The sequence below is a fragment of the Dipodomys ordii genome, unplaced genomic scaffold (assembly GCF_000151885.1).
Source record: "Dipodomys ordii isolate 6190 unplaced genomic scaffold, Dord_2.0 Scaffold68, whole genome shotgun sequence".
NCBI lineage: Eukaryota > Metazoa > Chordata > Mammalia > Rodentia > Heteromyidae > Dipodomys > Dipodomys ordii.
Window position 1 is genome coordinate 6,704,602 of NW_012267284.1, and position 15,105 is coordinate 6,719,706.

Consider the following 15,105-nt stretch of genomic DNA (forward strand, 5'->3'; position numbering starts at 1 on the left):
GAGATGGTTACCATGGGAACATTCCTGCGCCAGGGTAGCCCCGAGAGACCAATATCCTCCCAAGAGCTCCTCCCTGGTGAGGTTGACAGACGCCCCGCCTCTCTTTCTGAGCGTGCCAGAAAGGCGCTCGAGGACCCGCCTATCTAACCTTGTTGCATTCTGATAGGCCCTTGAGAGCTCGCAACCGTATTGGTCATCCTGTGTAGCGCGCGCAGGGCTTCCTGGGAGCTGTAGTCCCGACAGCGTCTGAGGCCGGTGATGTTGAAGATTTCGGCCAAGGGAATTGACAGGGGTCAGAGGTGTGTGTTTGGAAAAGGAACTTGAGGACTGGCGAGAATTCAGCTGAGAAAAAAACAGAAAGGCCCAAAGTTTAAGATGAGTGAGGGTTGTGGTTTTTCAGAAATGTACAGATTTACTTCGAAGTAAGCCTCCGTGTGTGATGAATGGTGACAGCCAATCAGACGCTTGCAATTGAGGTCCTTCCGCTGAGGTCCCGCCCCCCTGTCCCCACTCTCTGGAACCAGCGGAGCACAGGCCACTATGGTGTGGGGTGAACTATAGAAAGGCTTGTTTTCCGACCCACTCTGGTGACTGGGCACCGACGACTCCCAGGCAGGCCTCTAGACTACCAGGCTACAGAGGAAGCGGGCAGGAGGGGTCCGACCCGCGCCCTATCATCTCCTTGATGATTGGTCGACTTCCATCTGTGGGCGTGGTCGGGGCGGGACTAGAGGCGACACCCCCCTCGGCCGCCCGCCCGCTGTGAGGAGAGGACCTCCGGGATTCCTAGAGAGGACTCGGAAGTGCTCTCGGGGGTGGGATTTATGGCTTAGTCTTGGACTTGCTTACTTCCGGCGAGGAAGTGTTGAGAAGTGTCGGGTTCGGTGTTGTCAGGGTTTGTAAGAACTCCATCTTCCCCAGCCTGCGTGCCGGGTGCTTGATCTTTGAGGAGAGAGTTCCCCGACCTTGGAGACTGGAGTGGGAAGGCCTAGGGCTTTGTGTCCGGCCTGGGGTCTTGTCCCTAACCGTGGGGAGGGTCTCTCTGATTTGGGGTCAGGGGTGACGCTGCGAATTCCCGGTCCGCATCTGTACCAATAAGCCCAGTTTTTCCAACGGGACTAATGAAGTCTCCCCTGGCTCTCTCAAGCTTTCGTGGCTCGGAGGACAGGACAGTTATAATCATTTTAAATGGTTCTTCCCACTTATGCTGACTTAAGTTTCTTGGCCCCTTATTTATACGAAATGTATTTTCACCTCTAAAACGGTTGGGTCTGATGTCCGATTTTTATGGCTATTCTTTACCTTTAAAAGAAAAATCTTGAGGATTGCCCTGCTTGTAATCATTTTTAAGGGTGGAATGATGGCTGTCATTCTAAGTGAGTTACTTTGATAAGTGGTTCTCTTTAGTATGGATGACGCCTTTGCCATCTCTCTTTGCTAACAATGATTCTCGATATATCAGTAGGTTATACAATACTAAAAAATGACCTTCGCAAGAGCTTAAAAGGCAGAAAAGAAATTGAGTCAGAGTAACACAGCCCAACTTCGAGAGACTTCCCTCTGAGTTGGAATGATAATGACAGAGTTCCGGGAAGTTATAGACTTAGACCCTCCATCTGAGTCGTCTCAAGAACAAGAGGACCTTCTAATAGTAAAGGTGGAAGAAGAAGAAGATTGCACCTGGATGCAGGAGTACAATCCGCCAACGTTTGAGTCATTTTACCAACGGTTCCGTCACTTTCAGTACCATGAGGCCTCAGGACCCCGGGAGGCCTTGAGCCAGCTCCGGGTGCTTTGCTGTGAGTGGCTGAGGCCCGAGCTGCACACCAAGGAACAGATCCTGGAGCTGCTGGTGTTGGAGCAGTTCCTGACCATCCTGCCTGAAGAATTCCAAGCCTGGGTCAGAGAACATCACCCTGAAAACGGAGAAGAGGCCGTGGCTGTCATCGAAAGTATACAGAGAGACCTTGAAGAACGCAGGGAGCAGGTGAGTGGAAGAAAAGATCTGACCAATGAGAAAAGAGAGAGGAGGAAAGAATTTAGGAGCCGCTGAGCAGGGGTGAGATCCTTAGCCCTTGGGTACTTCATTCATATTCTTTTGTTCTCCTGGAATTAGGTACACTATGGAGATTCCTTGCCACTCCAGGAGGAAAAAAAAAAAAGAAGCAATATCCAGTGTGTTAACCTGCAGAAGACAATCTGCAATTTTTATTTGTTTTTAAGATTGTATATCTTTTCTTGAATGGCATGGTAAAAAAAAAAAGGTACATAAGATTGTAATGAAAAGTAAGTTTTTTCCTTACACCCCTTGCTGCTTATCTGCCTCATTCTTCTTTCCAGAGGCAGCTATCGTTTGCTGATACTTGTAGATCTTTACAGAGACATACAATATTCATTTGGATATTATTACAGAAGTATATGGCATGCTTAAAAAACACACAGATGTTTCTGTGTGTACAAGTTTCTGTGTACTTCTGCCTCTTCCTTTTTATATACTATATCTTAAATATAAGTAAATGTAAGTAGAGCTGCCCTACTCTTGAAACTACATTCTATTGAATTTTGACCTGAATCCATACATTCTACCATATGACATACCGTAATTTATTACAGTCTTATTAAAAGACTGTAACTTGTTACATTGAAGTTGTTCCTTTAGATAGTTTTGGAATGTTGACTGTAATGACTGTTCCATTATATAAGTGATTGTAAAATGGAAGCTTTGGAATCAAATTATTGGCTCAGAGGTATATTTCCAGTTTTGATAGCTGTTGCATTTTGCTCCTGGAGAGGTTATACCAATTCATAGTCCCACCAGCAGTCCACAAGAGCATTTTGTTTTAACCACAGCCTAATATGAGATTACCAACCTTTTGGGATATTACCAATGTGAAAGATGTGAAATTTCATTTCATTTCTGTGCAGTTATCATTTGTGTTTCTCTTATGAGCACATACATATTTTTAAAAGCTATTTTTCACAAATGATCTGTTTCTTATCTGTAATTCTCACCTATTAGCAACAATAAGTGTGTCTGCTATATGATTTGCATGTGTAACTTTTCTAGTTTGTTGTTTATCTTGCCAGTTGAGGCTAAGGTTTAACTTTTATTTTGTGGTTTCTGGGTTTCATATTCTTTTAAATAGGCCTCTTTCACTACAATATCATGAAAACATTTCTCATTGCTTCTTTTCCTTTTTTGTTTTTGTCAGTACTTGGGTTTGAACTCGGGGGCCTCCTACTTGCTAGGCTGATGCTCTCCTACTTGAGGCACACCTTTAGTTCTGTTTTTTGCTAGTTATTATCAAGATACGGTCTGGAACTTTTCTTTCCTGGTTGGCCTCTAAACATGATTTTTTAGATTTCAGTGGCTAGGATTATAGGTGTGAGCCACTAGTACCCAACTTTTTTTTTTCTTTTAATGCTCTTAAGTGTTTTTAGAATTTATTTTCATGTAGCATGTTTGATGTAGTTATAGCTTATTGTTTTCCCTAGAAGTCTATCCAGTTATAGCAATTAGAAAAAAATCTTAGCTGGTTAAATATGTCACCTCTAGCACAAATCAGATTTCTGCTTATAGGGATCCATTTCTGGTATATTTTATTTTAGCAAGTTTATTGCCTATTCATGTATCATTATTTGAGCTCTGTAAATGTTTGGTTTCTTTTTTTTTTTTTTGGTCGGTCGTGGGGCTTGAACTCTGGGCTTGGGCGCTGTCCCTCAGCTCTTCAGCTCAAGGCTAGCACTCTACCACTTGAGCTACAGCGCCACTTCCGGTTTTCTGGTGGTTTATTGGAGCTAGGAGTCTCACGGTCTCTCCTGCATGGGCTGACTTTGAACCACGATCCTCAGATCTCAGCCTCCTGAGTAGCTAGGATTACAGGCGTGAGCCACCAGCGCCCGGCTTGTTTCTGAGGTTTTATGCTCAAGGCTAGCACTCTACCATTTGAGCCACACCCCCACTTCTGGGTTTTTGGTGGTTAACTGGACATAAGTGTCTCACACACTGTCCTTCTAGAGCTGGCTTTGAACCACAATCCTTAGATCTCAGTGCCTTGAGTAGCTAGGATTATAGGCTTGAGACACTGGTGCCTGGCTTGTGTAAATATTTTTGATATCTGGTATGGCTACTTTTACTCCTTCCAGTTTGTTGGTTTTTTTTTTTTTCCAGTGCTTTCTCTTCCCTTTAGGAATGTCAGAATTACTTTTTTAGAGACAAGCTTGGTGGTACATACCTGTAATCCAAGCACTCAGTAGAGTGAGGCAGAAGGATCATGAGTTCCTGTCCAGCCTGGGCTATATAGTGAGACCCTTTCTAAGGAAGGGGGAAGGAAAGAGAGAGGGAGGGAAAGAAGGAAGGAAGGAAGCAAGCAAGCAAGCAAGGAAGGGTGATAGGAAGGAAGACAGAGAAATAGAGATTGTTTTATTTCCATTGCCCTAAAAATATAGTTGGTATTGTTAAGGTTATGTTAAATCATATGTCAGTATAGTGGGAATTTATAACTTTATATAATTTCATCTTCTCCTTTTTTTTTGCCAGTCCTGGGCTTGAACTCAGGATCTGGGTGCTGTCCCTTAGCTTTTTTCATTCAAGGCTAACACTCTACCACTTGAGTCATAGTTTCACTTCTGGTGATTTTTTTTGGTGATTTATTGAAAATAAGAGTCTCATGGTTTTTCCTGTCCAGATTAGCTCCAAACTGCAATCTTCAGATCTTAGCCCATTTGAAGAGCTAGAATTATAGGCATGAGCCACAGGGGCCCTGCTCTCTCCTCTTTTATTTATTTTTTTGGGGGGTCTGGTTGTGGGGCCTGAACTCTGGGTCTGGGCACTGTCCCTCAGCTCTTCAACTCAAGGCTAGTGCTCTACCACTTGCACCACAGCGCCACTTCCTGCTTTTTTCTGCTTATGTGGTGCTGAGGAATTGAAACCAGGGCCTCATGCATGCGAAGCAAGCACTCTATCACTGAGCCACCTTCCCAGCCCTTTAATTAACTTTTACTCACTCTGGGCTTTTTCCATTTCCTGGATTGCATTCCACATCTCTTTGTAGGAGAGTTTTAACATGCTCTCTCTGTCTGGGTTATTTCTCTGCCTTCTCTCTGGCTTTCTTCTTCTAATTGTAGGTTTTTAAAAGGACCCTTACCTAGAAAAGCCTAAAGTGGGTTTCACCTATTCTGTCTCTAGGCAGCATATCTTTCCTGTCTTAAGACGTAACACAGTTCACAATTGTGTGTGTGTGTGTGTGTGTGTGAGTTCTCCAAATAGAAGCCAACTGTGGTTCTTTAGACCCTGCCTAGTCAATGCCTGGCTCATTGTAGAAGCATAGGAAACATTGGAACAATTGAAAAGTCTGGCTGGACTCTCCTAGGTTGTTTTCTGGCCCACTAACACTGCTGACAGGTTGTGGTTGTTGTTGTTAGATTATTGTGTGTCCTGAAGCGCTTCCTCCGAAGATGGTCCTGCCTGAAGTAGTGCAGGAGTCCCTCGCTCACCAGGCCTTGTCCACAGACCCTGAGGCTGATCAAGAGCCACTGAAGCCCCATCTCCTGGAAGAAAACGGTGAGGCTCTGCGGTTCAGTGAAATAGATGTGAGAGTAGGAAGTCTCTCTCGCCATATGAGCAAGAGAGAGGCTGGAAGCAGGTTGGGATCTGGAGGTTGAACAGGGTTGGAAACTTATGATGACCTTCTAGGCAGCTTCCAGGGAGGCTGGGCCTGTGACATTTCACTCAGAAGTAACAATGTAAGCTGGGCGCTAGTGGCTCACACCTATCATCCTGCCTACTCAGGAGTCAGCCTGGGCAAAAAAGTCCATGAGGCTCTTATCTCCAATTAACTACCAGAAAACCAGAGGTGGTACTGTGGCTTAAAGTGGTAGAATGCTAGCCTTGAGTGAAAAAACCCAGGGACAGTGCCCAGGCCCTAATACAAGCCCCACAACACACACACACACCACACACACACACACACACACACACACACACACAAAATATGGAGTGAACAAGGAAGAAATAATCAGAATATCCTTGGCCTCTTGAGTCTGTCTGGCTTAGGACCATGGTTCTCCTACCTACACTTCCTCCATAGCTGGGAGTACAGATGTGCACCACCCTACCTGGTTGTAGAGGGTCTTGAGAGCTAAGCAGTTGCCAGGGGGCATTGTGGACTTGATTAAAGGAGGTCTTTGATGGTTTCAGACCTAGACTGCAGTATTCTCACTGACACCTCTCTTTCTCCTCCTTTAGCCCTTCCTGTTCTCCAGGTTCCTCCCCTTCCCCTGAAGGACAGCCAGGAGTTGACAACCTCACTTCTCTCAGCTGGGTCCCAGGTGAGCCAGAACTTTTTTCCTTTGTGAGAACCCATACCTCTTCTTTGCCTTCAGCCAAGTCTTTATAGGGAGGTTATTTTCTTTCATGCATCCATGCCCAGGTAGGTCTGGTAGGTTCATTCCCTCTGTCCTTTTCCTTTCTTCCCTCCTTCCTCTCCTCTGAGGCATAGCACCTCCCCTCATTCCCTTCCTTCATGACAAGACCTTCTCCAGCTCCTGATTTGAATATGAGGAGTAGGAATTTACCCAACCTCTCCTGTTTCAGAAGTTGGTGAAAATTGAAGATGTGGCAGATGTGGCAGTGTCCTTTATCCTGGAGGAATGGGGACATTTGGATCCGGCCCAGAAGTCTTTGTATAGGGACAGCAGGAAGGACAATTATGGGAGGATTACTTGCATGGGTAAGAAGAATGATCACACTGCATGGACTTAAGGCATCTTCATTTTGTTATCTTGTAAACAATGTTTCTATCACATGCTACAAAAGCAGATATGTTTCTACTGCCGATACTTTTCTTTTTCTTTTATCTTTTTTTTTTTTTTCATCCCTTGTGGAGCAAACTCTGGGCCTGGGCGCTGTCCCTCAGCTCTTCAGCTCAAGGCTAGTGAGCCACAGCGCCACTTCTGGTTTTTTCTGCTTGTGTGGTGCTGAGGAATCGAACCCAGGGCCTCATGCATGCAAGGCAAGCACTCTACCACTGAGCCATCTTCCCAGTCCCTACTTTGATTTTTCTGTGAGAGTAAATCATCGTCAATCTTTTTCCTACACAGCTTATTCTGATTATTTCTATTGTAATGAGAATATGATTGAAGATTGATGGTACATGAGCTAGTTTTTTTTTAATTTTTAAAAAATTATCTTAATTTAAGTAGTTGTACAAAGAAGTTTCAACTCCACAAATAAGTATGATGCATTTTTTTTTTTAGTCATGGGCCTGAACTTTGGGCCTGGGTGCTGTTCCTCAGCTCTTCAGCTCAAGGCTAGCACTTTACCACTACAGCCACAGCACCACTTCCAGCTTTTTCTTCTTATGTGGCGCTGAGGAATCGAACCCAGAGCCACATGTGTGGGAGGCAAGCACTCTACCACTGAGCCACCTTCCCAGCCCAGTATAATGCATTTTATCTTGGTCCAATGTCGCTCCTTCTTCTGTGCTCCTTTGCAGTGGATAGTGTTGATAAATGCTTAAAATAAATCGATTTTAGTTTTAATTTTAGCAGTTAATATATCCCTTGAAAGTTGGATAGTTCTTTTTTTAAACTATTGCTATTATTATAATTATTACTAGTATTTTAGCTTTGGCTGCTAGATGGAGGCTCTCTTTAGCCTTTTGTTGTTGTTCATTTGTTTTGATCAGTGTTGGGGATGGAACTTCTACTCCCCAAGCAAGCCAGTCTATCGTTTGAGTCATGTCCCCAGTCCACCTTTAGTTTATTTGGGGGATAGGGATGGTGACATTTCTATGTCTGCCTCCCAAGTAGTCGGGACCACGAAAGTCAGCTACACCAGTCGGCCAGGTCATTTTACAAGGTCGTGCCGTCCTTGCCCTTGTCCACTTACTGCTCTTGTGCCCCTCCTCCATTTTCGGGCCGGCTTCAGTCGTGGCTGACTTGCCGGTCTCCCCTCCTTTCCTTCAGATTATGAGTCCAAGGACGCTGTGGAGCTCGTGGTGAAGCAGATTTCCGAGGAGGCCGAGTCGCACTGGATGGCTGCCGCGGGGCCAGCCGGCAGCGGCTCCCCGGGCGGGGAGGGGGTGGTGCAGAGGTGGCAGGTCAGCCCCCCCGCGGGGAGGTCGCGGCACTCTGCGCCCCCCAAGCCCGGCCTTGGCACTGGCCGAGTCAGCGGCGCTGGAGGCGGTGGGGAGAGAGGCCACCGGTGCAGCGACTGCGGGAAGTTTTTCCTGCAAGCCTCCAACTTCATTCAGCACCGGCGCATCCACACCGGCGAGAAGCCGTTCCGCTGCGGCGAGTGCGGGAAGAGCTACAACCAGCGCGTGCACCTGACGCAGCACCAGCGCGTGCACACGGGCGAGAAGCCGTACGCATGCGCCGTGTGCGGCAAGGCCTTCCGCGTGAGCTCGCACCTGGTGCAGCACCGCAGCGTGCACAGCCGCGAGCGGCCCCACGCCTGCGCCCAGTGCGGGAAGCGCTTCGGCCGCCACTCGCACCTCGTTGAGCACCTGAAGCGCCATGCCAGGGAGAAGGCCCAACGGTGTACGCTCGCGGGAGGGGTGTGTGTGGGGACGGGTGGTGGACGGACAGACGGACAGACGGATGGAGCTGCCACCGCCTCATCCGGACCCCACCCCACTGCCAGGCAAAGATGCCAGCCCGTGCACCTCTTCCCTTGTACTCCGATCCCCTGGTCACCCCTGCCTACAGCCCGCCCTTCCCCAGGGCCTTCTGCCTGTGGCTCATAGGGCTCTGCTCTGGCGCTGCTGTTGCTGGAACCTTTTGCATATGATCTGCGACCTTGCTTGTCCTACCAAATTAGATTCACTTACTCCAGTCACTCACTTTATTTTAGAATGATAAAGTAGCAGTATTGAGGTAAGACTGAAGGAAAGAAAGAAGAAAAGGTCTCCCACGACCCCTAACCAATAGCACTACTGTCATGTAGTATTTCCTTCTCGGTCCTCAGGATCCCATTTTACCAGGCTGTGCTCACAGGGTGCTGTCACTCAACATTTTCCAGTGGGTCTCAGCCCTTCTGTTGCTTATTTTTCACCATCTTGCCACCATGGGTGACATTACAACCTATTATCCAGCTGTTCCCGTGTTGAACTTTTTTTTTTGACTTGATAACTGTGTTTTCCTGACAGATTTTCGTATAATTAGGATTTTTCCTTATATTAGACCCCAGAAGTAGGATTAGGCCTGGGAGCAGTGGCTCACTCCTGTAATCCTAACAGTTCAGGATGCTGAGATTTGAGGATCTCAGTTCAAAGCCAGCCCCAGGGCAGGGAGGTCCATGAGATTCTTACCTCTAATTAGCCACCAAAATATAAGAAGAGCTGTGGCTCAAGTGGTAGAGTGCTAGCTTTGAGCACAAAAGCTTAGGGATTGTGCCCAGGCCCTGAGTTCAAGCCCCAGATTCAGCACACATGCGCATAAAAATAAGTTGAATAAACAGAAGAAATTTCTTTGTTCAAGAAAAATTGGTTTTAAATTTTTGGCATCATTCATGGCTTAATAATTGAGTATTAAAAGATCACAATACCATTTACAGTGATCTCTTCCATATATGTTTAATGTCACTTAGGGAAAAAATGGAAATTACTCAGAGTTCTCCATAATGAAAATAAATTTTTTTCTTTTTTATTTTTTTTGTCAGTCATGGAGCTTGAACTTTCTGAATACTGTCCCTCAGCTCTTCAGCTCAAGGATAGCGCTCTACCACTTGAGCCACTGCACCACTTCCAGTTTTCTCAGTGGTTGAATGGAGATAAAAGTCTTACTGACTTTCCTGCCTGGGCTGGCTTTGAATCACAATCCTCAGATTTCAGCTTCCTAAGTAGCTAGGATTACAGGTGTGAGCCACGGGTGCCTGGCCTGAATAAATTTCTTCTACTTATTCAACTTGTTAATTAAAAAAAAAATAACCCTGGGCATAGCAAACCCCAGTATTAAATAAAATTGATACGAATAGCCCAAGCCTAGCTGTTCAAGTACCCTTTCATGATATAGAAATTGAGTTTTGTGATGTGTTACAAGTTCTGTGTTGATCTGGGCTCTCAGCCAGGTTTATCCCATTCTGTTGGGAAATCCACCCAAACGCTCTGGACTTGAAAAGCAATCTGGTAGTATAGGGGTTTGAACTTGGGACCTTGCGCTTGCTAGAGTGGTGCTCTACCACAGGAGCCATGCTCCATCCCAGCTTTTGGCTGTTTACTTAGAGATGACCGGCTTTGAACTGCTATCTCAGTCTCCTGAGTAGTTAGGATTGCAGGCCTGGCTTAAAATACTATCTTTTATATCTTACTTGCAATTGTGGCTGATTTCCCAGTTAATACTCCTCCCCCCCCCACACACACACTTTTTTGTGTGGAGCACTTTACATCCAGCTGTTTTGTTCTTTGAACCTCTAATGCTAGGTTCTCAAGGTCTGGCAGTGATCAGAACAAACCCTGGTTGAGTCCTCATGGTGGAGTAGCTGACAGGAAAGGCCGTGAGCACTCCCTAGGTGAAGTGTGAGGTGGTGTGTGCAGGAAACTGAAGCAAAACACCAGCTCAGAGTAAAGAGAGCAGGGATTGCTACATGTATCATTTGTCCTCTTGTCAGTATTTGTGTGTGTGTCTGTTTTAATAAGATTTGAATGCAGAACCTCAGTCTTAGCTAGGTAAGCCTTCTACCATTTGATCCATGCCCCAATTTTTTTTTTTTTTTGTTTTTTGTTTCAAGATAAGTTCTCATGATTTTGCCAGAGCTAGCCATGGACCAGCCTCAGACCTTGATCCTCTTTTTTTGTTTGTTTGTTTGTTTTTTGGTCTGGTCGTAGGGCCTGAACTTTGGGCTTGGACGCTGTCCTTAAGCTCTTCAGCTCAAGGCTAGCTAGCGCTCTACCACTTGAGCCACAGTGCCACATCCGGTTTTTTTCTTATGTGGTGCTGAGGAATCGAACCCAGGGCCTCTGGCATGCAAGGCAAGGGCTCTACCACTGAGCCACCTTCCCAGCCCCAGACCTTGATCCTCTTACCTCTTGAGTAGCTGGGATTTCAGAAGAACCCCACCTGACCTACTTGTTCTTGGAGTTAAAGTCTTACTAACTTTTCCTGGGCACATCAAACCATGACCCTCCTATCTTTGCCTCCTAAAGTAACTGGGATTACAAGTGTGAGTCACTGAGCCTGGCCTTGATAGTATTTTTTTTTCTGGGTCATTTCTCCCAGCTCCTGATTAGATATTCTCCCAACTCCATATTCTGTTCATAATCCTTTGCTTGTCATTCTTATGGTCTCCGTCACTTCTCTCACCATCCAGTTGTATATGTTTATTCTTCCTTATTTTTCCTGCCTACCTCATGGTGGGTTACTGAGCCACACTTCACTGAGCCACTCTCCCTCATTTCTCTCATGCCTCCCATTTCAGAATTCCATAGAGAAACCACACTTCAAAACAAAGCAAAACAAAAACTCATGTCTGTTCTTGCCTAACCTGAGTTAGTCTCATTGTGGTCAGTCTCTCACTTTTTTTTTTCCCACTGATCAAAGACCAAAAGGTTGTTCCTTTTCATTCTCCTTGACACCAAGTGCCTCCAGTATCCCCATTACTGTGTCGCATCCTAGGTTCATCTGATGATTGCCTTTTTCAAACCTGATCATTTGGTTTTTCTTCTGTGAAAGAACCAGTGATGAGCCAGGCACCAGTGCATCACACCTGTAATCCTAGCTCCTCAGGAGGTTGAGGTCTGAGGATCGCGGTTCAAAGCCAGCCTGGGCAGGAAAGTCCATGAGACTCTTTATCTCCAATAAACCACTCAGAAAACCGGAAGTGGCCCTCTGGCTCAAGTAGTAGAGGACTAGCCTTGAGCTGAAGGACAGCGCTCAGGCCCAGAGTTCAAGACCCACGACCAACAACAGGAAGTGGCACTGTGGCTCAAGTGGTAGAGCGCTAGCCTTGAGCTGAAGAGCTGAGGGACAGCGCCCAGGCCCAGAGGTCAAGCCCCACGACCAACCAAAAAAAAAAAAAAAACCACCGATGGCCCATGCATGTGCTCTTTGCTTTATTTTTAGGTGGTGACAAGAGAGCCAAGAACACGAAGCTGAGCGTTAAGAAGAAAATGTCAGACTTTGCAGCCGCCGACACGGAACTGTCGGGGAAAAGCCAAAGAGACACCTCTGAAGTTCGAAATCTGGGAGACGGCTATGATCCCCAAGGCCCAGGGGAGAGAACGCCGGGGCTCCCTAGGAAAGAGCTCCCAGGACAGCCCCCGACAAAGAGGATGCACGGCGGCGACGTCCCCAAGAAGCTGTCCCCCGCCGGAGAGAGGCCCCACAAATGCGGGGACTGCGGGAAGAGCTTCATCCAGAGCGCCCACCTCATTCAGCACCGGCGCATCCACACCGGCGAGAAGCCGTTCCGCTGCGACGAGTGCGGGAAGAGCTACAACCAGCGCGTGCACCTGACGCAGCACCAGCGCGTGCACACGGGCGAGAAGCCGTACGCATGCGCCGTGTGCGGCAAGGCCTTCCGCGTGCGCTCGCACCTGGTGCAGCACCAGAGCGTGCACAGCGCCGAGCGGCCCTTCAAGTGTCCCGAGTGCGGGAAGGGCTTCGGCCGGCGCTCGCACCTGGCCGGCCACCTGCGGCTGCACTCCCGCCAGAGGTCCCACCAGTGCCTCGAGTGCGGGGAGATCTTCTTCCAGTACGTCAGCCTCATCGAGCATCAGGTGCTGCACGTGGGCCCGAAGAAGGAAACCCACGGCCCCGGCGAGGAGGCTCCGGGCTGGAACCTCACGGTGACCGACGAGAAGAAGGTGGAGCTGGAGGCGCAGCCATACCAGTGCGACGTGTGCGGGAAAGCCTTCCCGCACCCGCCCGACCTCATTCAGCACTACAGGACTCACACGGTGGAGAAGGCCCGCAGGTGCGCCGCGTGCAGGGAAGGCGCGGGCCCGTGCCCCCACGCCAAGCCACCCCCGAAAGTCTGCGTGAGCCCCAAACCCCATCAGTGTCCCGAGTGCGGGAGGGGCTTCGCCCTCAAGTCCCATCTCAGCCAACACCAGAGAATCCACACTGGCGAGAAGCCCTTCCAGTGCAAGGAGTGCGGGGTGAGCTTCAGCTGGAGCGGAAGCCTCCTGAAGCACCTGAGAAGCCATGAAAGGACAGACCCCAGGAGCCCCTTCAGCGTCTAGGCCTGCGCTCCCGCACACAGCTCCCCACACGTCATCTCCCCCGCACAGCCATCCAACCGTCCCCTGTGGGTGTGGTGAAACTGTGCCGTGAGAACTCAGCCGTTCATTACCCGCCAGTTGTCCACCAGAAATCAATCCCTGCTGGCTTTCCAGAAGTGTCCTCCCCAAGCCACCAGAAGAACCTCTGGATGGTGGATGAAGGAAAGCCTTCCGGATGGTACTCATTGCTTATGTGGAACTCAGAAAATTGACACGTGAATGCAGTAGAAATAAGCTTTATTTGTAGTTTCTGCCTTCTTTTTGGACAGTGTATCTATTCAGGGAAGAGTGAAGGAAAGAACTCCTTAGCATGATATCCGTCTGGGTACCTCAGCAATGAACCTTTTCTAGAATGCTCCATTGTTCCCATCTTGAGTATTAAATCCTTTGAAGAGAAATTGACTTCAGGTATTTATTTTATTTAGCGAAATGGGAGTTCAGAGGCCTGATGGGATGTGGTTCCTGCTTGCCTCAGTCTTTACCCTCCATGAAACCCTGACTTCTTTTCATTTTGATTGTTCTAGAACAAGGCTAGCTGGTAGAAAGAGGAGTGTTAATTTGTTAATTAAGAAACAGTGCTACAGGTTGGTCAGAACATAAGTCAGGAGAGAGGGACCTGAGGAGGCAGAGAGGAGAATAGACATACAAAGCTATGGAATGGAGTATAGTACAAGAAGGAGACAAGTGTGTGAGTTGTGCCTCAGTTGGTAGAGCACTAGCCAATAAGCAAAAGCATCAGGTACAAACTTCAGGTCCCACCCATGACACATCCCCACACACACCAACAGTTCAGGTCCCAGTCTTGAACCAAAAAGGAGAAGGCAGTAAATTCCACAGAAGGAATGGGACAAAGTTGAATTAAAGACTTGGTCTGTGCAGCATGTGGTACCTTGGGAAGGCCTCCCATGTAAGGAGATGGTATCTACAGTGAGTTTCAGTTTATGTCACATCTAGACCAGAGAGGGATGTGTTTCAGCATTGCCGTTTGGGAACATCTTGGTAGGATTTTTTTTTTGGGGGGGGGTCTGGTCGTGGGGCCTGAACTCGGCTTGGATGCTGTCCCTCAGCTCTTCAGCTCAGGCTAGCGCTCTACCACTTGAGCCACAATGCCACTTCCGGCTTTTTCCTTTTTGCTTATGTGGTGCTGAGGAATTGAACCCGGGGCCTCATGCTGCAAGGCAAGTGCTCTACCACTGAGCCACCTTCCCAGCCCAGTAGGATTTTTTTTTTTTGGAGACACATCTTCACTCTGCAGCTCCACTGACTTAGAAGTCTATATAGCCCAGACTATCCTCTAATTGATGGCTTCTTACTGCCTCAGCCTCCTGAGTGCTGCGATTACAGATGTGCACTGCTATATCTGGCATCAGTCAGAAATTTGTGGGGGGAAAGTTGAGGTGGTTGGGAGCATGGACTTGAGCTTGTTTGCTAGAGAGAGTGCTTCTAGACCCTCCTAAATCCCTGCTCCTTCTGGTATTGCCTGGTGCAAAACTAGTGCCCATTTGGTACTTGTGATCTTCTGTGTGTGTTATCATGGTGCCTTGACTAGACCTTAGCTGCTAAGTGCTCACACCTGGCCTTCTGAATCTGGGGGAAATTACCTTCATAAGGTAGGAACTGCCTTGTACAGTTCTTCCTCCAAGCCACTCTGCAGTGACTGACTGATAAGAGGCACAAAGGCTGAGTCATTTGCTGCCTTGAGAAGGGACGGAAATCCTGGTGCAGTTTGTATTCCAAATCTTCTTGAAATCAGTCCACACCCATGCTTGCTTTGTCTTCCCTGTCCTCTCAGCACCTCTTGAATCGAAGTGTTTCCTGAAGAGTTACTAATAGTAAATCACATGGCTCTGCATCCCAGCCTAAGGCTCTACCCTAGAGGACC

General features: G+C 47.7%; 1 protein-coding gene across 2 annotated transcripts; it reads left to right on the plus strand.

Moving 5' to 3' along the window:
- The first annotated feature begins 868 nt into the window (after window positions 1-868).
- On the plus strand, window positions 869-13,615 carry Zkscan5 (zinc finger with KRAB and SCAN domains 5). Of its 2 annotated transcripts, none has more exons than XM_013023411.1 (6): window positions 869-1,987; window positions 5,425-5,563; window positions 6,248-6,330; window positions 6,596-6,731; window positions 7,969-8,544; window positions 12,064-13,615. In XM_013023411.1, exons 1-6 carry the CDS (start codon window positions 1,571-1,573, stop codon window positions 13,182-13,184), a joined length of 2,472 nt encoding a protein of 823 aa, XP_012878865.1. In that variant the 5' UTR covers window positions 869-1,570; the 3' UTR covers window positions 13,185-13,615. The 2 variants fall into 2 exon arrangements, with proteins under 2 accessions (XP_012878865.1, XP_012878866.1); XM_013023412.1 differs by having other exon boundaries at window positions 6,599-6,731.
- Window positions 13,616-15,105: the final 1,490 nt, after the last annotated feature.